General features: G+C 34.3%; 1 protein-coding gene and 1 pseudogene across 1 annotated transcript; both read left to right on the top strand.

The window, feature by feature from the left end:
* The first annotated feature begins 6,987 nt into the window (after positions 1-6,987).
* LOC120208565 lies at positions 6,988-9,687 on the top strand. The gene is made up of 4 exons (XM_039207796.1): positions 6,988-7,246; positions 9,085-9,177; positions 9,257-9,343; positions 9,422-9,687. Exons 1-4 carry the CDS (start codon positions 7,061-7,063, stop codon positions 9,488-9,490), a joined length of 435 nt encoding a protein of 144 aa, XP_039063727.1. The 5' UTR covers positions 6,988-7,060; the 3' UTR covers positions 9,491-9,687.
* Positions 9,661-27,243, top strand: part of LOC120208567 — a 17,674-nt pseudogene continuing 91 nt past the window's right edge.

Below are 27,243 nucleotides of genomic sequence, written 5' to 3'. Positions count from 1 at the left end.
TTTGTTAGCATTGAATTTGTTTGTTCAAGAGATGATGCTGAAAATAATTCTTCTAAGTTGATCTCATCATCAGTTTCAACTCAGAGAATTTATTTGTTAACATAGTCCTCGTTTCACGTTGAAATGCATGATTAGAGTTAGCTAGACTTTTGACAATATCCTATGAAAGCATACTTGAACTTGACGATTGATCTTTGGTTAGTACTTATGTCGGTCTAGTAAAATTTTGAGCGTTGTATCTTTGTTGTCCTCCTTGATTCCCATAACTTAGATTCGGATGATTCCTCCATCCTGAGTTGTATTGATTAGAAAAAATGATTGTTCTTCCTTTGGGGTTGATTATGGAATCCTCCTAAAGCATTAACCTATTGTAGAGAATCTTGTTGCAATGTAGGACACATATTCGTAGGACATCCTTTAATTGAACACATTCCAACGGCTTTTTCTACTTGCACTGCCCTAGGGCAATTTAATGAACCAAAGTTGTCAAGTCAGAAATTTTATTTTCAAGAGAATCAATTTTTATCTCACTGATTTGGTTAATGGATTTGTTCATCCTTCAATCAAACTGTTGGAAATTTTTAGCCATGTTCGAAATTAACTCTTTCGATCCCTCAGGTGTGAGGTTCATTAAAGCTCCGCCACTCACTGCATCAATCGTACTTCTATCCATCGATAACAATCCTTCATAGAAGTATTGAATTTAAAACTAGTTTGGGATTTGATGATGGGGAAAACTATCGCATAATCGCTTAAACCTCTCTCAATATTCGTACAAAGTCCAGCCAGTGAGTTGCGTAATTCCATAGATTTTTTTTCTAATGTTGTTAGCCTTAGATGCGGGAAATAATTTCTCAAAAAACAACCTCTTCATCCCAATACATTTCATTATTGATTCAGATGGTAGATAATAAAGTCAATCTATTGTTTGATCCTTTAAAGGAAAATGAAAAGCTTTTAAACTAATTTGCTTATTGGTGACTCCATGGGTTTCATCCTGTAGCATACAATATGAAATTCTTTCAAATGTTTATGGGGATCTTCCCTTGCATGTCCATGAAAAGAAGACAGAAAGTGAATTAAACCAGATCTTAACTCAAATTAGGAAAAGTGATGCATAAAGGGTTTTTTATTTAAATATTGTGCAGTCAACTCCTTCAGAGTTCTACTCGCCATTCCTTCTTCAACTTCTTCAAAAATAGATAACCGATTAACAATCAAATCTATCTATACTTCTCGTAAAAGTAAGCTTCATCCCTGGTTTGACTCCAAAAGTTCAAATTCTTATTATAAGACAGCAGTTGCATGTTAGTCACAAGATGTGGTCACGCCTTGTCGAAGATGGTCTTCTGCCTATGTAACACCCATAGACTAATGCAGGTGACCTAATCAAATCTGAGATGTCATATTAGGGCCACTAAAGCGACCCACAGGAAAAATTAAAATTTATGTTAAAGCGTGTAAAATTGTAAAATAATTTATATATTAAAAGTAGAATTTAACAATATCCAGAAATAAAATAGGTTTTATACTCGGATATAAAAACAGAATACAACATATATGCCCCTTAATCATATGCATCGTACTCCACAAGCAACACTAGTGGAATTCCTTTACTGATGTCGATAGCTACACTGATTTGATTCTTTTAACCTAAAATGGTGAGTAAAAGAGTGAGCTTTGATAAGCTCAGTAATACATAACTACCAAGTGATACTGAAGGACATACAAATAATAGGCAAGCATAAAAATTTCCCTAATGATTCAAACTTCTATAGTTTTTTTTTGTGATGAGATGAGGTTCCATTGGTATTTATTTAAGTACAAGACATGAAGCTTACAATTCAGAGGAAACATTCAGATGACCATGTTCAGGAGATCAGAATAAGGTGTCTAGTGTGTTCCCACAAAACCAAAAATAAGGTACAAATCTTCTTAAAATAGTAAAAGTTTAAAACATATTTTTAAAACCATAATAAAACCTTACAGCCGAATACCAATATACAATTCCCTAGAACTGTATCCATAAGGACTTACCCTAAGCACACAGTAAAAGAGCCACCCTAAGGAATTACTGGCTTGATCAGAGCTGAACCTCCATACTCTAGAATTCTACCCATATAGTATCCAATAGAAATCAGATTTAGAAGAAACCAGTAATATACGGATCGTGATCCAATAAAATATCGTAAGAGTGACCATGAAAGAAACCACATAACTATCCTCCACCCGTACACCATATGTAGTCCCATGATTTACCCAAAAGAGTGTCTTGGGACCTTAAAACCTACCCAAGGTCACCTTAGGTGTGTAAGGAATTACCAACTTGATCATATCTAAACCTCCATACTCCAACCTACCTAGATGATGTCCCGAAAAAACAGTTCAAGTAGTAACCAATAGATCCCATTATCCATAAATCAAGAACAATTATATTTTTCCAGTGAAAACGCTAATCAGAGAACACATACCATGTAACCATGGTTCATAAGCCAGTAAATCATAAATTTCGATGAAATGCTTTTCAAAACAGATAAAACAGCCATGTAGTATATAGAGAATACACTAGAGGATCCAATTATTTTCTGGAGGTACTTAGAAATTATCAAGTGAGGAAACCCGAAACTTCTACAAACTGATTAAATTTAGAAATGAGATCTCTATATAAAGGGGGTTTGATAGATGACGGATTCATCAATCATCCAATAAGTAATTTATCAAGATCATATAACATTTGGGTATTTTTCGGAGACGTTAAGTAATCAGGAAGGTATTCAAAATCTTTTGCTTCAAAGTTACTTGAGATTTCAGGTATGACAAGAGTGATTCCATTATTTAGGAAATCAGGGGCATTTTAGACATTTGGTTCTTAGAGAATTCTTAGTAATTTGATCTAATAAGGGTGAAACGATGATTTATGGTATTTAAGATTAGTGTCGATTTATCAGGATATTGAATTAACTCAAACTGAACAAATCCCAGCATTGTGATACATGTCAACTGGTGTAGTAACAAAGAAATTTCTTGTTAGTTAGGTAGAGGGATCCCATATTCTTCGGAGGTTCGATGAATTATGGGGCAACTCCTCGGTATAACATCATGAGTAGGACAGGGGTAGCTTAATACTTTTTGGGTGGAGGCATCTATATGACCCGTGATATGTCAGTTGATCCATTTCAATTTTCAGTACAGAGGCATCTTAACCATTTCGACCAATGTTAAAAGAAAAAGAATTTCGATTTTTTTTCAGTCGATAGAGAAGACAATTCGATACTCTCAGAGGTATCCTTGTTCAACAGGTAAAGGCTTCTTTTTCATTGTAGGAGCAAAGAGAGAGGTGTCTATCTCTCCTTGTTGAGACAAAGGCATCTCAACACTCATAGTTGCAACAGAAAAAATTCAATTGCTGGAGGAATCCAACATTCTTGGGTAAATTCGCAGAGCTATGTCAACTAGAATATGGGGAAACTCCTAAGTATGAGTTTAAGCAGAGGCATCGATACTTTCAGGTTGAATCTTCTCAAAGGCCTGTGAGATGGTAATGAAATAATTTTCATAATCATGATAAATGTAACCCAACTCTTTCGACCAATATTAAGAAGAGTTCATGGAATAGCAGATGCATCTCAACGTTCTTGGCTGATTTAGATGGGGTATCTTTATCTACGACAATGCATAGTAAGTATAGAGACTGCATCTCCACGCCTGAAAATTAATTATTATCCATAAAGTCTATCATACAATTAACATAAGAACTAATTGCAATTATATCGATAAAACCCTAAAAGTTTAATTCATAAAAAATATAAAAATCTAATAAGATTTATCAACACATTCTTAACCCAAACACCAAATCAATATGTATTTACCTAGTAAATCTTGAGTACGAATCAATTTAAAAATAATATAAATTAATTTATTCTCAATGATTCAATATGATGAGATATTGTTGTCACTTGTTAGAACAAAAATATAATCAATATGGAAATCAAAATTAAGATCTATCATTTAAATCATTAAAATAAAATACTAGATGAAGAAGAGTACATGAATTTGAAATCCTCGAGTCATTTGATTTTCATCATTCAAGAAGATATATTTTCCTTTGCTGTAAAACTCTCTAACAGTGATGAAGATAATTATGAGTTAACATATTTCATGGGACCACTACCTTTTTATATAATTGATTATTGAATTATTTTAATGTATTTATAATTATATCCCTTGTCAAATTATAATTACAACTTATGATATATACACTTTGTTTTTATGACACGTTAATATTTATGACACATAACATAATTAACCACTTAATTTTGTATCATATTTTATACATTATGCATTATACATATATCAAAACACAAATTTATCAATTTGTGACGAAATTTCTATATGACGTTGTATAACACCACAAAATATAATATAACATGACATTTTTTCCATTTCGTCATATTTAGTGATTAATACTATATCTTTTATGACTATTTCAAAAATGGTCATTGATTTTCGTCATTATATATTTGGCGCCAAAATCTTCTCGCCAAAATTTTTGATGGGAAACCTTTTAATGACATTTAGATAAAATAGTGACATTGTAAAATCGTCTCAAATGGAAAAAAGTTTTAGTGGCGTTTTATTATAATGACGATGCGATTTGAATTCGCGAAGTTGCATATTTGTCACTAATAAATTTTATTTGAAACACTTTGATTCGTCATATTTTATGAGACATTAAAAAAGGTGATTTATTATTGTCAAAAAAATAGATTTAGCATGACAAAATCAATTGTTTGTCACTCATTGTTATATCTTTTCTTATATAATGATTTTTAGAGACGTCGTGAAATTACATCACTTAATGTATTGCACCAAGAATATTTTATACATTATTGTGACAGATTGAAAATATTTTATACCAAGAGTGATGGTAGTAGGATTCATCACTATATGTTTGGCACCAAAATCTTCCCGTCAAAATTTTTGGTGGGAAACTTTTTAATGACATTTAGATAAAATAGTGACGTTGTAAAGTCGTCTCCAATAGAAAAAGTATTAGTGACGTTTTATTATAATGACGATGCGATTTTAATTCACGACGTTGCACATTTGTCACTAATAAATTTTATTCGTGATACTTTGATTTGTCATATTTTATAAGACATTAAAAGTGACGTGTTATTCTTGTCACAAAAAATAGATTTAACATGACAAAATCAATTATTTGTCACTCATTATTATATCTTTTTTATATGATGATTTTTAAATATGTCGTGAAATTATTTCACTTAATGTATTGCACCAAGAATGTTTTATACCTTATTGTGACAGACTGAAAATATTTTATGCCAAGAGTAACAGTGGTGAAATTCGAACTTGGTCTTACAAGCTTAAATTCATGAATCTCAACCACTTGTACCAACACTATTGGCATCGAAATCTTCCCGCCAAATTTTTGGTGGGAAACCTTTTAATGACATTTAGATAAAATAGTGACGTTGTAATGTCGTCTCCAATAGAAAAAAAGTATTAGTGACGTTTTATTATAATGACGATGCGATTTTAATTCGCGACGTTGCACATTTGTCACTAATAAATTTTATTCGTGATACTTTGATTTGTCATATTTTATAAGAAATTAAAAGTGACGTGTTATTCTTGTCACAAAAAATAGATTTAGCATGGCAAAATCAATTATTTGTCACTCATTATTGTATCTTTTTTATATGATGATTTTTAAATACGTTGTGAAATTATTTCACTTAATATATTGCACCAAGAATATTTTATACCTTATTATGACAGATTGAAAATATTTTATACCAAGAGTAACAGTGGTGAAATTCGAACTTGGTCTTACAAGCTTAAATTCATGAATCTCAACCACTTGTACCAATACTATTGACATCGATCATATTATTTTAAATTCTACAACTTTTAAATAATTTAAAATAGAATAATAAGAAATAAATATAATTCATATGGTTATTTATAGTACAATCAGTTTAGGGTTTTAATAATCTTATCACTTCAATAATTTCTATTATTGTGACAAATTTAATTTTGTCAAAATTACTTTTGTCACAAAATAGATAAGTGCCACACTAAATTAGAAAAACATTAACAGTGGTGACAAAAACAAAAATTGTCATAATATTTTGTCACAATTATTAAACTTGTATAACATTTGGTTACAAAATATAATTTGTTTCCATTATTTGACACAAATGTTTCCCTTCAATTTTTTTTGTTCAAAAAAATATTATATAATGACAAGTTTTGTAATTATAAGTTTTAGTAATTATTAAAGAAAAAATTGTCACAACAAATAATTAGATTCAATATTTTGTGATAAATTTTATTTTTAGTTATAAATTTTAATTATAGTGACAAAATATATAATTACAAATAATTTATTTTTAACTAGTCTTAAAGTTAATCTTTTATATACTTATTATGAAAAATTTTAATTTTTAAATTTGTCGTAGGACCACTAAAATATAAAAATTGGACATGCCATTAGGGATGGGTATAGGTTGGGTTTCAGCCAACCCGACCCGAAAATTTTACATCATTCATCTAATTCGATCCGACCCGAAAAATATATACCCTCCACCTGACCAATTTTTTGAGATAAAATGAAACCCGATCTGATCCGACCTGAAATAATAATAAAATATTATTTTTATTCAATAAAAATAGTGATTTAATTGAAAAAATAATATATAAAGGGGTATTATTATAATTATTACTAAATATATAAAGTAAAATTATATTTTTTTGGATCGGGTTGGGTCGGACATTTTCACCTTAAATCCGAATCCGATCCGACCTAAACCAGATTTAAAAAAACCCAACCCGATCGGTTCGGGTCGAAACCCATCGAGTTCGGGTCCGTGCCCATCTCGAAAGAAGGGTGGATTGTCTTGTAAATTAGCCATTTTTATTTATAGGTATAATTCTTGCCTCAACCACCTATTTCTTCTGCCGTTCCCATTCTCTCAAAACCCTTGATTCCTCAATTAGTTATGACCGCCATGAATCACCATTCGACCATCCATTCATGGGTCAAGTATCTCCGATTCGATTGAGCTCCCTGACCGCTAGGACCAACGCTCTTCCGTGCTATTTATCTGTTCACTCTATCGTGTATTTTTCGAAGGTCAAGCCGTTTGGAGCCTTGAGCATTGTGTTGTCATCGCTACCTTACTCTGACCATTTGTCAGATGAATCAAGTGTATTTCTTTGGGTAAGACCTCAATCCTATTATATATTATTTTTGAGTTTCGTCCATCGCCTTATTGCTATGATTAGGAGCCCCTCTGTCCAGATTATTATGCCATCTTGTTATCATCTTTGTTCTCTGCTACAATTATAATTATTTTCTTAGTTGTATGTGATAGTAATTTCTTTTGTTGTTTTTCCTGGTTACTTTGTTGCACAATGATTTCCTGATTTTTTACCCAAATTCATTAATCGTGGAAACCCCTCCCCTGTTTCCATATTCCTTAAATTGCAAATTGAATTTTGCAAGGTAGCTTTTGCCTGTTGAAATGTAAGATTGGGAGTGGAGCAATAATAACTAATAATATTATTATTTCACTTTCCATATGTTAATGTTTCATTTACCTTTCGAATATTATTATTATTATTAATAATTATAACAATAAGAATACGGTAACATGTCACATTTAATTCAACTCAGTTCGACATTATCCAGATAACTTTATTGTTAGACCCGATAACTTTTTGTTGACATTGATGAGATAAGCTGGCATTTTACACTAATTTATTTGACTCAACCTAGTTATTAATACATTATTTTTATATTTTTGAGGTGTTCTCAAACTGTAAATGTTAAATCTGAATCAGATATTGATTAACTAAGATTATCGTTGTTAATTCATGACTCTCACTTTACATTTCAAAATGCGTACACGCTTATTAATTTGTGTGTCTAATCTTTGTGCTAAACTTATTCGTGTACTGTGTACGATGATTGTCGTATGCCACTGCTTGTACTGTTAATATGTACTTATGATTGTTCTGATATATGTCTGTTTGAGTTGTATGAATGACGAGCATATTTGCTTAAATTGTATGTATGGCTGAAATGCATGTTTAATCCGTACCATTTGTAACTATTTATGGTTGACCATATATTTGTTCCAACTGCACAATTGATAAAATTATTCGTTCAATCGGTATTACTTCACATCCTTATATATAGCTTGATTAAATTGGTATAATTTGGAACATGTATGTATGACATTTTGTATTCTACACTAGGATTGGTTTAATCTGAGGAAGTTATTGTTTTAGCTTGTTTCCTCTGTTTCATACATTGTTCCTCAAAATTTTGTAAAACACTGGTATGTATATGGAAGTCCAAATTAAAAAACAAAAGAAAAACAGTTTGTTTGCCTCAAGAGTAATATGTGCATCGAAATAGGAAGTCAATAATAATGCTGCTTGTGAACCTATGGGGTCGCGTATAGATAATGGGTTAAAATCAAAGCAATTTTTAGTGGTGAAGAACACAAAGAGGATGCCAAAATGTTAACTTCTTTAAATTGATTCCTTGGTTAAATTGAATTATCATATGGTTTTAGGGGGTGAAATAAACTTAATAAACCCGTTAAATTCCTTGGTTAAATTGAATTATCATATGACCTTTGTTGTGTTGCTCCATTAGGAGCTTGAATTCGAAAAGAGTGAATTGTTCATTCTCTCATGTATTTATTGCTTTAATTCTGTTTTTGTGTGTATGCTACTGAAATATTAACTTGGTAGGGAATTGAATTATGTTCAAGTTATGTACTCTCATTTTGTCGTTTTGATGGTTAGAAATATTATGGTTTTTTCTTGTTAAATTGAATTATTATATGGTTTTAGGGTTGGAATAAGCTTAATAAAAGTGTTAAAATTTTTGTTTCTGTCTTTTGTTGTGCTGCCTAATTGAGGCACAATTGTTGTGCATCCACTAGTGTAAGATACATTTGTTTAATTTATTTAAGAATCTTATAATATTTGTTTAGTGATCCTTAATATCAAGTACGATTACTACATATTTGTTTATAATTGAAGAGGAGGTGTGAAACAAATGCAAGAGTCAGAAGAAATGTCAAGTTAACTCTTAATCAAGGATCTCGGTCTTCTGTCGCTGACCGATATGCTATGGTAAGTTGGACACTTTTAATATTTATTATGAAGTTTAATTTTATTTTAAAATCTATTTTTTATTTTTGAAATCATATAGCGCAAGGATGTTGAAAAACCAAATATGATAGATTTCTTCAAGGCAACTCATTATTCAAATGCAACATCTGAGGCACAAGCAAAATATGTAAGACCTCACAAAATTTAAGTATTAAATTGTAATTTCTGAGATAATGATTATTTTATTTATGAATGAATTTTTAAGAGAAAATGGTGGAGTTGCAATAAACTCCAGTTGAAGAACGAGCAAAGCCCAAGAATATTGATGGTATAGTGGATGATGTACTTGGTACGAGTTCAGGATACATTCCGAGGCTTGGATATGGGCCAAAGCCTAAGAAAACAAATTCAAGTGTAGAAACAATCTAGTTAAAAAAGCATTTGAAGAATAGAGAAGATGAATTTAATGATTGTAAGTCGAATTTTGAATTGATTCAAACTCAGATGGAAGCTATGACTGCTTTGTTAGCTGCTGGAATTCAAGTGTCATCGCTTCAATTTTTAGGTAAACAATATAGTTAATCAAATAAAAATTATTATATAATATTAATTGTAGTAACGAATGTTGATTATTTTTAATTTGTCGCTTCAAGTGATACTACAAACTCAATATCAACAGAATCACAACTGACACAAGGTTTGGATTGAGATTCTTGTAATGAACTATTCCACTAGTCATATTATTTTTATTTTTTTTAAACATTTAAACATTTTTTATATTTATAGAAATGAAATTATTATGTATTTAGTGAAATATTTGTTTAAATCTTATTATTTTGCAATAAGTGAACTATTTTAATATATAATATCATTAAAAATGTGACTGTTTTGGGTTTTGCCATTATATTGGTGACATTATATATGGTGATGTTATGCATAATCATCATTCATAATATTATTAGTTTTACGATATATTATGTCACTAAAAATGTGATTATCTCTTTATTTACATATAAGTTGATTTTAATGTATTATTTGTGACCATATAAATAATCAGTAATAAAATCTTATTTAATTTAGTGACATAACTAATTGTCATAGAATATAAATTATAAAGTGATGTTATGCATAAACGTCATTCATAATATTATTAGATAACATTTATATTATGTTATTAAAAATGTGACAATATCACTTTCGTCACATATATGTTGATATTAATGTGTTATATAAATTATCAATAACGAAATTTTACATAATTTAGTGATAGAATTAGTTGTCATTAAATATCAATTATATAATGACGTTATATATAAATGTCAGCCATGCTACTATTAGGTGACGATATACTACGTCACTAACAATGTGCCAATTTTCTTTTCCTCATGTATACAATGAAATTATTGTGTTATTGGTGGCGATACGATTTATTAATTACAAAAATGTACATTATTTGGTGACAGAAGTAATTTTCACTAAATGCAAATTAAACGGTAACATTATCCATTAAAGTCACTATATGTTTAACAATACATGACGATAACATATATATCATCACTTTTGACATTTAGTGACACACCTAGGGTCGATCGTCGTAACATCGAATTTTATGTTACAAAATACATCTAGTGATGTAAATTGAAGTTTTAGTGACGATAACCTAGATGCTACTAATAAGAAAATTTGTTGTAGTGTATATATTGTGGAATTCAATTGGATCTGAGATTAGTCGTTTGTCATAAGTTTACTCCTATTTTAACAAGTTCAAGATTCTTTCATTTGTTAAGAGAAAAAAATGCTTATTTCACTATGAACTAGTTCAAAGCGAATAGATACTAGTGCTTAAGCGACTAATTTCATTGTTCCTCTTTTCTCGTTCTCAATAATCTTTATTTATTTGTATTAGTGGGGAATTGTTGGATAATGAAAATAATTAAATAAAAAATAAATAACCTTTTAGAAAAGATTTTTCGATATTTGGGAGATATTGAATAGTGGTTGAGATTTTATGATAATTTCCTCTATTTATTACTAATTTACCCCATATCTTTTCTTATAAATATCAAATTGTACTTTACTATTTGATATACCAATTTCTTGTTTTCTCTACAATTCTCTTCTTTTTTATCTTCAAAAAGAGCAATGTCAAGCGAGTTCCATTTCATAATTTTGAGTGTACGAAATTTGGAAAACTATTTTAACATGGGGGCAAAGTCCACTTTTGTGATTACATCAATCGAGACGAAATTACTTTTAAGACAGTGATTATATGACATAGTGATTATGTCGTATTTTTTTATCATTTATGTTAGTCAATGCGAACATTTTCATTTTACAGCAATACTTTTTACCAACACCCTCATGTTCATTATTTATATGGGTGAAATAACATTGGGGGAGCTATTTTGTAACGACCCGAGATACGAACAACCACTCGTGTTAAGATCTAGATATCCAAGTGTTGGAGTGTTAAGGCTTGTTAGACTTATAAGTTGGGCTTGCCTTGGGTTTGGTCTTGACCTAATTGTTATGAAGTCTATTACTTTAAAAGTCTGGATTCTTGGAGGACTTAGGCTGTAATTATATCCTTGATGTGGATTAGATAAAAAAGTAGTTTGTCTGGTTTTTGAACTAATAGGGCAGTTCTACGGTATGAAACCTTAATATAAGGCTAAAATAATGCATTATCAGTTTTATTATTGTTTAAATAATAAAATCGATAAAAAATTACCGGTAATATTATTATTTTTACCAAAACATCATTTTTTTTAACATTCCTAATTATTTTTTAGCGTCTAGTAATATTTCCGGTCATTTTTTCGAAAATTCGGTTAAAACGCCCAATAATAACAAAATCGGTCATTTTTAGCGCTTAATAATATTTTCGGTAATTTTTTTACTGATTTTGTTATTTAAACAATAACAAAACTAGTAACGCTTTTTTTTAACCGTATATTAAGGATGTCGTACGTGATCATTCCCCGGTGAGCACTATTGCAAAAGAAAAAAAACTACCCAACGCAGCTTTTGTTTTATTTTCTCTCTCTTAGGTTTTGTTTCTTCCTCTCTTATTCTCTCTTCCTTTTCCCACCATTCTCCTCCAATGTTGAAGCTCAAAATTGTTCAAAACCTCAACTTTTTATCTTTCTCTTGAAGATTAAGTTAAAGGATATACTTCCTTACTTTGAGCTCCAAACCAAGCTCACTTCCTCCTTGGAAGAATGGTGTAAGGTAATGGAGGGTTTTAAAAAAAAGTGGGGTTTAGTGTTGAAGACAACATAGATAGTCTTAGCTCGTTTTTGTTATTCCCACATGACTTTCATCTTCTCCTAATCATTTTGTTGTGTGTTAAAGCTTCCCCTTCTTGTGTTGTTAGCTAAGAAGCAAGGAGAGACTTCCGAAGCTAAGGAGAAGGGAGTTGTCATTGAAGGTTGAGGAAAGAAGTTTCGTTCTTGAAACTTAAAGTTAATACTCAACTTATTTGATGTGCTCTATGTATGTTGTAATGTGGTGCATGGTTGCTTATTATGTGTTTGTTGATTTGGTTATGAAATCTTTAAAGGTTGAAAAAATAATAAGGATAATGTAATTGTGGTTTACATGATATTATAATATTATAAACTAGGTTTGTAATTTAGTTAAACTTTTTAAAGAAAGAGATGAAACCTTCTGGCTTTAAAGGATTAAAAAAAAAAAAAAAACAGAAAGGAATCCGAACAGTGAGGCAGAAATAAAAGAAACAAACAGGGAGATGGGGGTTTAAAGTTTCGGTGAGTTTACGATCCAATTGTTTGGAGAACATATATATATATATATATATATAATTTCATGTCCAGCTCAGTTAGTAGAGCGCAAGGCTCTTAATCTTGTGGTCGTGGGATCGAGTCCCACGGTGGGTAATTCATAATTGCCGGAGGTATTCCACGGAAATTACTCTCAACCTAGCGTTAGAGACAACCTACTACCTTACCTCCCCTTACTCCATTACATATGGGATCAGGGTCAGCTTATTCATATATATATATATATATATATATATATTGTTTGTAAGTTACTAATAAAAAAAGAAAGAAAAGAAATGTTTTAATTTTATTAGAGGGGCCCACGTAAATAAAATGAAGACAATAGCAGATTGTAAAATAGTTGGGGGAAATATCATGTTTTGCCCTTTTCTGTTTGTATGTTATTTATTTTAGTCCTCAAATGCTTTGTTAGGTATAAGTTTACATGTATTTATTTATAAATTTTATAATTTAGTCATGTGATTACCATCATTAGTATTATTTGTATGCTCTTTCTGTACTCTCTAAAATGACGTATGTGATTGTAATAGTAAGTATTACTATGCACGATCTTGTGGCAGTATTATTTTGAATGAATTTAGTGACGATCGGGAAAAACAATACGGACACCTAATATTATGATCATACGACCTTACTGGCGCAAGACTATCTGGATACCCAATATTTGATGCAAATGCAACCCATATGTTATATATATAAGCACTACTTATTTTTATATGTGACAACATTTTTATCTAATTTGTGATATTTATATAAATATCATCGTCTATAATATTCCCTTCAGCTTGTGTAACAATTTGTGAACATCTGATTAGGGTTTTGTGCTCACTAAATCTACTTTGTTAATGTTATTAACAAGCTTAGAGGTGAGATCAGTTTGTGACTATTTCTGCTATTAAGTGTGACGTATGTTGTAAATACTTCATACCATATTTATGTTTAATCGGCTTGCATTACTCCTTGCATGTAGCTTTAATTGAATAGTTGTGTATTACTGAGCTTGCAAAGCTCAGTCTTCGAATTGTTTTCCCCATTTCAGATCATGTAACAACCTGGAAAAAATATAATTTAATCAATTTGGTGAAATTTAAGGGCCAAATTAAAAGTTTCCAGAACTTGTAGGCCATTTTAGAAGTTGAAGGAAATTTAAGGACCTAGCCCTGAATTTGACCATTTTGTGTCGACAGAGAATTCTTCATAAATGCGTGAATTTGGTTTATGGTTGGAAACCAGAATCAAATTCCAAATTTTGTTCACCCCCGCACCCCTTCTCTCAAGGCCGATTTCTCCACCGTCCGGCCACCGTTCGTCGATCCGAAACCACCATCGTGTTCGTCGTCAACCGGTGAACAAAACCCCGTAAACCTCTCATCGTGAAACATTGTCTAAAATCGTGAATTTCAAATCAAAGTTTCAAAGTTTTTTTAACACCACCGCCGTGAAAATCATCGATTCATCGTTGATCGTTGCTCCGTTTTTGACACCTCCCGCACCATCGTGTTCCTTGTGTCGTTCCGAGTCCACCAGTGTCATTCTTGTCTCCGTCATCGCCGACGCATAAAGGAGGTGAGAAAGTTAAAGTTTTTGACATTTTAAAATCGAGCTCTCCACCATTCAAAATTTTAAACCGAGCTTAGTAAGTGTTTCAAAATCCCATAAAATAATTTTAGAAATTTTTGTAGAATTTTTCGGGACTCCCAGGCCACCGCACGCACCCCGAATGTCCATCGCTTGGTGGACAGTTTTCGACCCGGTCTGACCCGACTGCACGACCCGACATGTTGACTTTTGACATTGACCGTTCTTTGACCAAAAAGTCAAAATTTTTGAAAAGTCATATTTTATGTTTCTCGATGTCCTGAGTCTGATTTCAAAGTCCGTTTTGCCAAATTCAAACCCGAAAGCCTCCGAATTGACCTGTAAACCCGAAAAATGCATATTTATATAAGTGTTTTAATTCAGTTAATTGAACTGAATAGTCAAGGACTAATTATTGTTATGATATGCTAAAAAAGTACTCAGGGATCTCCTGACTGTTTTACTACTCGACCCAGTTCCCCCGATCCGCTCGTCCATGAGAGGTCGTGAATACTAGTATAGTTCTATAACCCTGTTAGTTATTCTGTATAGAATATTATTTTGAATATGACACTGTTCTGATATGGCTTAGGTTCCCGATCAGTCGAAGACCCTAGTGAAGCTTACGCTCGATAGATCTTCTGGACTGACCCTATTATCGAGGTGTGTTCCTTGTGTGCACTATAAATGTTTTAAATATATGTTTAAAAATATCATATGCACATGATTGTTTTCTCTGATTTAAAATACAATGTTTGATGATTTGACTACTGAATGATTTACCTAATTTCGAATTTACTGAAATGTAAAACATGATTGCCTGACTTATGATTTCTGGATATTGATTTACTGAATTGATTATATGTCTGAAATATGAATTACTGTTACTATTGGTTATCGTCTGAAAAATATTTTCTTCGGGGTACTCTGGGTTCTGGTATGAATACTCTGACAGGTTCAGTCGCTGTAGGTAATTCCTCGGATAGGTTCAACACCGATTGGTAATTCCTTATGGACCTAAGGTGACCCTTGGGTAGGATTTGAGGCCCTGAGATTTTCTTGGGTAAGCCTTGGTGCCCCTGAGAATTATCTTGGGTAGGTTCGCAGGCCCCAAGGTATTCCCTTAGGTTGTGCAGTTCTGGGGAGTTGCCCATGGCGTTCGTTTGGAGGATGATTCAGAGTTTTTAAATTAAAAACTCCTATGATGTTTTAATGACTGTGTTCTCTACTGATTTTAAAAATCATAACTGTATGTTTTTATTTCTGCACTATTGGGACACACTGAGCCTCTAGCTCAGTTTTCAAATTGTTTTACCCCTTTCAGATACTCTCGGATAGACACTCCGTATCAGACACTTGGAGGATTGGTACATTTAGTTCAGATCATTTTGTTGTAATATTCTGTGTTCCGAACTGCTTTTAATTATGGTGACGTGTGCCTTATTTTTTAAGTATTTATCGTTTTATAATGTTTACTGCTTTTGCTACTGATATTTGATTTATGATGCTCCTGATTTATTTCATGTTTTATTTTACCAAGTCGCTTTTAGTTTTATACAAGAGTTGGGTTTTATCGTTATTTAGTATACTTTTATAAAGGTCATTTGTAATATGATTTATATTAACGAATAACGTTTTTGGGAAATGTTTTTAAGAATCTTTAATATAATATGCAAGACTTAGTCGAAATTCATAGGTCGGGTCTAGGGAGTTACAGATCAGTAGATTTGAGTAGAGTTGGGGCGTCGACATCTTTTCATAGTTTCCAGCAGCCAACTTTTCAGAGTACAATACTTTTTTACTTTTAGATGGCATGTATGTCATAGGACCCTTTATGATTCAGTTTATAACTCTTGATTTCACTGTAGGTTTATTTTGATATTTGTTACGTTGGAGCTCCACATTTTGTAAAACTGTTTCACGTCTGTTTTGTTATATATATATTAGTACCATTTTAAACTATATTTTTATTTGTTTTCATAAAAAATGTTTAACTTGAAACCTTAAGTTGAGGATCACTCTGGTGATCGAAATGTGACTCCCTTAGACCCTTGGATATTTCAGGTCGAGTTCTAGGTGTTACATATTTCTTTGGTTTCCATATACTTCCTGTATGTCCTTGCTGTTTCTGCATCATATTTCTTATACAAAAACAATGAAAGCAACATGGAGTCCATGCTTGTTTCTTTTGTTTCAAGATCTTATGGGAGATGTTGGGATACCGTTACTCGATTACACAATCGATGAAAAATCTTTCATGGTGGATAAAGAAACTCATGGAAATCAAGAGGAATCCCGAAAGCTTTTCAACTTGATTCACCAAGCTCTTACTACATTGGTAAGTTTCTGTATCTTTTGGAGTTATTCTATACTTGCCTAGGAGATAGACCATTCCAGTAACAACCCGGAAAATTGGAAAAGAATTTTTTTATTAATTAAGTAATTTGGTGAAATTTGAGGATTAAATTGAAAGTTTTTAAAACTTGTAGCCTGTTTAGAGTTTAAGGAAATTCAGGGACTAAGCCCTGAATTTACCCAAAAAATGTCGGCAGGTTTTGGTTATAATTGCGTGAAATTGGTTTATGCAGAAACCAATTTCATCAAAATTTCCTCCCCCAACGCCCAACTTCCAAACCAATTTTCGACGTCGTTCGACCTCTGATCGTCATTTTGAAACCACTATCGTGTTCTTCATCGAGCGAGGAACAAACCCCTTAAATTAATTAAAGTGAAACGCTGCCAAACGTCGTGAATTTCAAGTCAAAGTCTCGACGTTTTTTTAGTACCACCGTCGAGAAAATCCTAAATTCGTCGCCGATCATTGCTCCATTTTTGACACCTCCCGCACCATCGTGTTCCTTGTGCCGTTCCGAGACTACCGGTGTTCTCCTTGTCTCTGGAGGCGGTGGCGCGTGAGGAGGTGAAGCGGTCAAAGTATCCGATTTGTTGAAATCGAGCTCTCCATCGGTCAAAATTTTGAACTAAGCTTTGTAAGTGCTTCAAAATCGCTCAAAATAATTTTTAGAATTTTTTCTGTGAATTTTATGCGCCGCCACTACGCATGGGGAAGTCTCGGCTCAGCTTGAAACTGGTTTGACCGGTTCTGATCCAACCCGACCCGTTGACCGTTGACCGAGTGTTAGTTTTATAAATATTTTTAAAAGGGTGTTATTTTCGTAAATATTTTTAAAAGGGTGTTAATATTTCTTAAAAGGGTGATAATTATGTAAAATGGTTGATCGTCTCTTGACCTCATTTGACCGGCCATTAAACGACCGTTGACCTTTTCTGAATATACATATACTAATATTTTTTGACGTCCTGAATCCGTTTTTGGGGTCTGTTTTGCTAAATTCGAACCCGAAAGTCTCTAAATCGTCAGTCAAACCTGTTGACTTTGACCAAGAATTTAAATTTTTGGAAGGTCATATTTTATGTTTTTTGATATCCTGAATCTGATTCCGAAGTCCGTTTTGCCAAATTCTGGCATGAAATCCCCGAATCGAGCTTATGAACCCAAAAGGCTTAGTATTTTAGTATTTTTGATTATTTATTTGAGATATGGTTATGAAATTGATTCACTAAGATATTTTATGACGGTACTCATGTTTTACCTGAGCGAGGATCAGTTAGGTCCGGTGTTGTTCGTTCGTCAGATCAGCCTAAACTGCGTACTACGAGAACAACCCGTAGGTTTCCGTAAATTATTTTAATAAAGGTTAAGATTATTTATATTGGGATTCAAATATGGATTTTTCTAATTCGTAGGATCTAGCGCTACATTAGAGCGTGATCGACAGACCCAGTAGTAGGCTTCCTTATCTGATTTCTCAGACTGTTACAGGTGTGTTTCCTGACAGTGTTACATTAATGTTTTAAAATAGTCATCTGAATACTGAGTATTTGATATATGATTTACGCATATTCCAATATGATTCCTGGAGTAAGGTATTTTATACCTATTTCTGAAATCTGATTATCTGACATCTAAATTACCATATATATCTGATTTGAATTCTGATTTTCGTATTTTCTGTATATGGTTTCCAAGCATGAAACATTTTTTATGTTTTAAGAGATTAATCATTATTTTCATTTGAATACATTCATGTTTAATATTGTCATTGGAGGTATTGTTGGAGGAAGATTATCTACAGACTCCTCAGCTTTGTGCTCAGGGTCTAAATGGCATGTGCGGTTGGGTGTATGGTTCTGGGAAACCTACACATTTATGATGTGAACGGATGGGGGTAGTGTTCATGTTTAAAAATAAAAACATGTTGCATAAACCGATTTTATTGAAAGATTTTATCTGTATGTTTTTTATATACTGTATGGAGCACACTAGGCTTTTTAACTCATTATGTAGTTTTTACCCTTTTTCATATAACAACAGACAATAAGCTAGCAGATTTGGAATCAAGGGAGATCAACTACTTTATTTTATACGAACGTATATCTCTATATATTTTTCAGTTGTTTTTGGTGACATTTATTTTGCTATCGTTTTGGATGTATTTGTATTATCGATATTTTGTTCCGTATTATCTCTAATGTTTTATAAGTTGTTTTAAAAATAAAGAAATCTCTTAATAGGACATGTGTCTGCTTACGTTTGGGTCTAACGTTTAGACCGGGTCTAGGGGGTTACATTTGGTGGTATCAGAGCTTTCGATTTTAAACACTCAGACTGTATATGGGTTCTAAACTCTGGATTTTTAAGAAATTTTGAAAAAAAACGTGTCACCTTATTTTATGATTTAAAGTTTTCTCGAGATCCCTGATTCTAATCTGACATAGGTTTCAAATTCTTTCTGTAGAGCCTTAGAGATCCAACGATGAGTGCTGCTAGAGGTCATAGGACAGGATGTGGCCGTGGTCGAGGGCGAGTCACTCGACCTTCTGTTACGATAGACGATCCGATGTCACCACGTGATCCTCCTGTTCCGCAAGTAGATCCGACTCTCTCATGATGATCAGTTTACTACTGTGAGAGACCCTCCCGTCACTGGAGATGAGGATACTGACATGAATGAAGACGCCATTAATAGAGCTATATTCCGCATGTTTTAGAGAGCTGCCAGAGCCCCTTGTAATATGACTGCAGTGGAGATTTCAAATTCTTTGGTCGCTGCTGGTGTAGTTCCATTCGAAGGTATTACTGGTGGACCACCAACAGACGCTGAGTATTGGCTGAAGAACACATAGAGGATTAAGGATGAGATGGATCTGAGGCCTGAGAAAAAGTTAAAGGGGGCCCTAACTATGTTAAAGAAAGAAAGCTTCAGATGGTGCCAATCGATTTCTGGTAGTATTCTGAGGAACCAGTTAATATGGGATATTTTTAAGACGCTTTTTCGGAGTCGCTACATTGGAGAGAGATATATGTAGGAGCGACGCCAGGAGTTTCAGAATCTGGAGCAGGGTAGGATGTCTGTTATGGACTACGAGGTGGAGTTCATCCGATTGAGCCGCTATACCCCATGACTTGTTGACACTGAGGTAGATAGATGCTTGAGGTTCGAGAATAGACTCAGGTATGAAATCAGGAGCTGAGTTGCTACCCATCGGGAGAGGAATTTTGATGCCTTGGTTGAGATAGCCAAGACTGTTGAGGAAATAGAGCGATTGGGTATGGAGCGCAAGAGAGATATTGATCGTGCTCAAACCCGATTCAAGAGGCCTTCTGGTTCTGTCGATTATTCTACATATCCTAGCAAGAGAGGCATGGGTGATTCCTTTCAGAGAGGCGGTGCGAGTGTCAGACCTGTTGCATCTGGTTCTTCAGCTGTTCAACCTTCTAGACATGGTGGATCTTCTGGGTTACAACCTTTGTAGACATGTGATTATTATGGGAAACATCATCTTGGGGAATGTAGGAGAAAATTTGGTACCTGTTTTAGATGTGGTTTTGGTGACCATATTATAAGGGATTGTCCAGTGTCAGTTACTACAGTTCAAACACTAGCTCGTATTCCCGCTCGTACTCAGAGTACTGTTCAGACTCCTGCAGGTAGTCGTACTCAGGAGAGATCATCGGGATCAACTAGTAGAGGTCGAGCATATCAGAGTAGGAGTCCATTCAGATCTGAGGCCAGATAACCTGCATTAGTATACACTGTTAGACTTCGACAGGATCGCGACGGGCCTAATGTGATTGCAGGTACTATTACTATTCATTTAGTTCCCTGCTTTGCATTGTTTGATAGTGGTTATACCAATTCCTATATTTCACATTCCGTTTCTGAGGGTCTAAATATTCCTGTTGAGAATACTGAGTATTTGGTGATAGTTCAAAGTCCCTTAGGCAAGTCCATTGTGTTGGATCGTATTTTTAGAGAGTGTCCTATAGAGATCAATGGGGAGATTTTTCTGGCCGACCTGATGGAGTTACCTTTGGAAGAGTTTGATTTGATTCTCGGTGTAGATTGGTTGGACAAACATCGAGTAAATATTGATTTTGAGACAAAGAGAGCTATTCTGAAGACCCCAGATAATCGAAAGATTGTAATGATCGGGGAACACCGTGGATTTCTGATGAATGTTGTGTCTGCTTTGGTAGCTAAGAAGATGACCAGGAAGGGTTCCGAGGCGTTTTTTGCTTATATTTTGGACACTAGGAGTTCTAAATCTGAGATTGAAGGCATCCGAATTGTCAAGGAATTTCTCAATGTTTTTCCTGAAGAGTTGCCTGGATTATCGCCAGATAGAGAGGTTGAGTTTGAGATTAAAGTCTATTCTGGTTCCACTCCAGTTTCAATGGCTCCTTATCATATGGCCCCAAAAGAGCTTAAGGAACTGAAAGTCCAACTTCAGGAGTTGTTGGATAGGGGATTTATCCAACCCAGTGTATCACCGTGGGGAGCCCCAGTTCTCTTTGTCAAGAAGAAAGATGGGACATTGAGACTTTGTATTGATTATAGGAAACTGAACAAGCTCACGGTTAAAAACAAATATCCTCTGCCCAGGATCGATGATCTATTTAACCAATTTCAAGGGGCTTTTATCTTTTCAAAAATAGACTTGAGGTCTGGTTATTATCAACTCAAAGTGAAAGATTCAGATATCCCGAAGACTGATTTTCGTACTCGGTATGGGTATTATGAGTTTTTAGTGATGTCATTCGGGTTAACTAATGCCCCTGCTACTTTTATAAATCTGATGCATCGGGTGTTTCGACCTTATTTGGACCAGTTTGTAGTTGTGTTCATTGATGACATACTGGTGTATTCTAGAAGTGAAGCAGAACATGAGGAGCATTTAAGGATTGTTGTACAGACTCTAAGGGAGAATAAGCTATACGCTAAGTTGAGTAAATGTGAGTTCTGGCTCAGCAAAGTGACTTTTCTTGGACATATCGTCTCTTCTGATGGTATTCGGGTGGATCCGAGCAAAGTAGAGGCTATTCTAAATTGGAAGCAACCCAAGAACGTCTCTGAGGTCCATAGTTTCTTGGGCTTAGTTGGTTACTATCGTCGTTTCGTTGAGGGGTTATCCCTTATTGCAACTCTAACGAAACTATTGAGGAAAGATGTTCCATTTGTCTGGTCTGAGAACCAACAAGCTAGTTTTGAGAAACTAAAGATTGTTCTAACTCAAGCCCCAGTGCCGATTCAGCATGAATCTAGGAAATATTTTTCTGTCTACAGTGATACTTCTCACTCTGGATTAGGATGTGTTTTGATGTAAGATGGAAAGGTTGTCGCTTATGCGTCACGTCAATTAAAGCCGTATGAGCGTAACTATCCTACTCACGATCTAGTGTTAGTTGCCGTGGTTTTTGCTTTAAAGATCTGGAGACACTACCTCTACTTAGAAAAGTGTTATATCTATATTGATCATAAGAGTCTCAAGTATCTGCTTACTCAAAAAGAATTGAATTTGAGACAGCGTCGCTGGTTGGAGCTTATAAAGGACTATGATTTTGAGATAGATTATCATCCAGGGAAGACTAATGTAGTGGCTGATGCCTTGAGCCGTAAGGCGATATCAAATCTCAGAGCCTTATTCGCCAACTTGAGTTTATATGATGATAGTAGTCTGTTAGCATAATTGCAGGTTAAACTACTTTGGCTGATGAGATTAAGGCCAAACAACTTCTGGATAACTCATTGCTTTCCATTTTTGAACAAGTTAAGCATGGATTGAGTCCAGAGTATAATGTGGACCAGGATGGTATTTTGTGTTTTCACGATAGTTAATGCATCCCTAGAGATGATGAGTTGAGACTGATTATTCTTTAGGAGGCTCATAGTAGTCCTTATGCTTTGCATCCTGACGGGGACAAAATGTACAATAATCTCAAGGAGCGCTACTTTTGGATTGGTATGAAAAAGAATATTTCAGATTTTGTGGCGAGGTGTTTGACTTGTCAGCAGGTTAAGGCAGAACACCAACATCCATCTGGATTGTTACAGTCAATTAAGATTCCTGATTAGAAATGGGAGCGCATTACGATGGACTTCGTTATTGGTCTTCCTCTGACTCATTCCAAAAAGGATTCTATTTGGGTGATTGTTGATCGACTCACCAAGTCAGCTCACTTTATCCCTATTCGGATTAATTATTCTCTGGATAAACTGACTAAGTTGTATATTTCTGAGATCGTTAGACTTCATTGTGTTCCGTTGTCTATCATATCCGATCGAGATCCGAGGTTCACTTTCAGGTTCTTAAAGGCTTTGCATGAGGCTTTGGGTACTCGTTTGAATTTCAGTACAACTTTTCATCCTCAAACTGATGGACAGTATGAACGAGTTATTCATGTGTTGGAGGATATATTACGGGGTTATATGATTGATTTCCGTGGTAGTTGAGAAGATTTCTTGCCATTAGCCGAGTTTACTTACATTAATAGTTATCAGACGAGTATTCGCATGGCACCGTATGAGGCTCTGTATGGACATAGATGTCATACTCCAATATGTTGGACAGAGTTGCATGATAGAAAAACTTTGGGTCCAGACTTGGCTCGAGAGACTGAAGATATTGTCAGACTGATCTGTGATCACTTAAAAGATGTATTTGATAGGCATAAATCATACGCAGATAAGCGGCGTAAGGATATCAAGTTTGAGGTTGGAGATCAGGTTTTTCTCAAGGTATCTCCATGGAAGAAGGTATTGAGATTTGGACGTAAGGGTAAATTGAGTCCATGATTTATTCAGCCGTATCGTATTGTTGGACCTGTTGCTTATCAGCTTGAGTTGCCTCCCCAGCTAAATCGTATTCATGATGTTTTTCATGTGTGTATGTTGAGGTGATACCGTCCAAATCCGGATCACATCATTCAGGTTGATGAGGTGGAACTGAGACCTAATTTGTCATATGAGGATGAGCTTGTTCAGGTTTTAGAGAGGGATGAGCGAGTTCTTCAGAATAGGCGTATTCCAATGGTCAAAGTTCAGTGGAGTAATCGTAGCCCCTCAAAAGCTACTTGGGAGACATTGGAATCAATAGAGGCTCAATTTCATCATCTATTTTTATAAGGTAAATTTCGAGGATGAAATTTCTTGTAGAGGGGGAGAATTGTAACAACCTGGAAAATTGGAAAAGAAAAAAATTTATTAATTAAGTAATTTGGCGAAATTTGAGGATTAAATTGAAAGTTTTTAAAACTTGTAGCTTGTTTTAGAGTTTAAGAAAATTCAGGGAATAAGCCCTGAATTTACCCAAAAAGTGTCGCCAGGCTTTGGTTATAATTGCGTGAAATTGGTTTCTACATAAACCAATTTCATCAAAATTGCCTCCCCCAACGCCCAACTTCCAAACCAATTTTTGACGCCGTCCGACCTTTGATCGTCATTTTGAAACCACCATTGTATTCATCATCGAGTGAGGAATAAATCCCTTAAATTAATTAAAGTGAAACGCTGCCAAACGCCGTGAATTTCAAGTCAAAGTCTCAACGTTTTTTTAGCACCACCGTCGAGAAAATCCTAAATTCATCGTTGATCGTTGCTCCGTTTTCGACACCTCCTGCACTATCGTGTTCCTTGTGCCGTACCGAGTCTACCGGTGTTCTCCTTGTCTCCGGCAGCGGTGGCGCGTGAGGAGGTGAAGCGATCGAAGTTTTCGATTTGTTGAAATCGAGCTCTCCACCATTCAAAATTTTGAACCGAGCTTTGTAAGTGCTTGAAAATCGCTTATAATAATTTTTAGAAAATTTTCTGTGAATATTACGACGCCAGAGAAGGTCCCACGCGCCACCACTGCGCGTGGGGATGTCTCAGCCCAGCTTGAAACCGGTTTGACTAGTTCCAACCCGACCCGACCTGACTCGACCCGTTAACCGTTGACCGGGTGTTAGTTTTGTAAATATTTTTAAAAGGGTGTTACTTTCGTAAATATTTTTAAAAGGGTGTTATTTTTGTAAATATTTTTAAAAGGCTGTTATTTTCGTAAATATTTTTAAAAGGTGGCAGTTTCATAAATATTTTTAAAAAGATGTTAGTTTCGTAAATATTTCTTAAAAGGGTGATAATTGTGTAAAATGGTTGATCGTCTGTTGACCTCCTTTGACCAAAACTTTGACCGGCATTGACCGACAATTAAACGGCCGTTGACCTTTTTTGAATATACCTATTATGACATTTTTCGACGTCCCGAATCTGTTTTTGGTGTCCGTTTTTCTAAATTCGAAAAGTCTCTAAATCGTTAGTCAACCAGTTGACTTTGACTTTGACCAAGAATTTAAGTTTTTGGAAGGTCATATTTTATGTTTTTCGACGTTCTGAATCTGATTCCGAAGTCCGTTTTGCCAAATTCTGAATCAAAATCCCCGAATCGAGCTTATGAACCCAAAAGGCTTAGTATTTTAACATTTTTGATTATTTATTTGAGATATGGTTATGGAATTAATTCAGTAAGATATTTTATGAAGGTAATCTTGTTTTACCTGAGCGAGGATCAGTTAGGTCCGGTGTTGTCCGTTCGTCAGATCAGCCCGAACTGCGTACTATGAGAACTACCGGTAGGTTTCCGTAAATTATTTTAATAAAGGTTAAGATTATTTATATTGGGATTCCAATATGGATTTTTCTAATTTGTAGGATCTAGCGCTGCAGCAGAGCGTGATTGACAAACCCAGTAGTAGGCTTCCCTATCTGATTTCTCATATTGTTACAGGTGTGTTTCCTAACAGTGTTACATTAATGTTTTAAAATATTCATCTGAATACTGAGTATTTGATATCTGATTTACGCATATTCCGATATGATTCCTGGAGTAAGGTATTGTATACTGATTTCTGAAATATGATTATATGACATCTGAATTACCATATATATCTGATTTGAATTCTGATTTTCGTATTTTCCGTATATGGTTTCCAAGCATGAAATAATTTTTATGTTTTAAGAGATTAATCATTGTTTTCACTTGAATACATTCATGTTTAATATTTTCATTAGGGGTATTGTTGGAGGAAGATTATCTGTAGACTCCTCGGCTTTATGCTCAGGGTCTAAATGGCATATGCGGTTGGGTGTATGGTTCTGTGAAACCTACACATTTATGATGTGAACGGATGGGGGTAGTGTTCATTTTTAAAAATAAAAACATGTGCATAAACATATTTTATTGAAAGATTTTATCTGTATGTTTTTTTATATACTCTATAGAGCACATTGAGCTTTTTAGCTCATTCTATAGTTTTTACCCTTTTTTAGATAACAGCAGATAGTAAGCTAGCAGATTTGGCATCAGGGGAGATCGACTACTTTATTTTGTACGAACATATATCTCTATATGTTTTTCAGTTGTGTTTGGTGACATGTATTTTGCTATCGTTTTGGATGTATTTGTATTATCGATATTTTGTTCCGTATTATCTCTAATGTTTTATAAGTTGTTTTAAAAATAAAGAAATCTCTTAATGGGACATGTGACTGCTTAGGTTTGGGTCTAATGTTTAGACCGGGTCTAGGGGGTTACAATTCTAGTTATCAATGAGGAGAGATGGTCCAAGCCATATGCAGTCATTTCATTTACATTAGCACCACTAATGTTGGCTGAACTCCGGAATTCTCAAAAGGAAAAAAACATGGGTTCCAAAACCAGTTTGGTAACCTATATGATTGTAGGATTGGTTGGAATGGTGCTAGGGAACCTTGCATTTGTCACCACCAAGAAATATATCCCACCAAAGAGATGCCAATTACCCTGTCTCATTGGAGGGTTTCTAATGAGTGCGGCCTAGACATATTTTACAACCGAGGAACTGGTATCTTTTTTGATATCCTTTGGGAATATCGTGGGGAGTAGTCCTTCAGTTCTGGGGCTCACTGTCCTTGCATGGGGCAACTCACTTGGAGACTTGATATCCAATTCAGCAATGACACTTTATGATGCGGCAGATGGGGTTCAAACTACCATCTCTGGTTGCCATGCTGGGTCCATGTTTAACACATTGGTGGTCTGGGGGTATAATTTGTTTGGTCATCATGATCAAAATACCCAACTTCATTTGAAATCCCAAGATACCCTTGCCTTTATGAGACACTGGAATTTCTAATGGCAAGCTTGCTTTGGGCTTTGGTCATTTTGCCAAAGAAAAATATGAGATTAGATAAGTTCCTAGGAGGCGATCTCTTAGCCATTTACTTTTGCTTTCCCCCTCTCAGACTAGCCAGAGCAATTGGTATACTCAAGCTTTATGAGGGTCTCTCACCTCATACCCTAAAATGGTGGCCTATTTCATTATAAT

Source organism: Hibiscus syriacus, unplaced genomic scaffold (assembly GCF_006381635.1).
Source record: "Hibiscus syriacus cultivar Baekdansim isolate YM2019G1 unplaced genomic scaffold, ASM638163v2 tig00016637_pilon, whole genome shotgun sequence".
NCBI classification, from domain to species: Eukaryota; Viridiplantae; Streptophyta; class Magnoliopsida; order Malvales; family Malvaceae; genus Hibiscus; species Hibiscus syriacus.
This window is presented reverse-complemented; position numbering and strand designations above follow the sequence as displayed.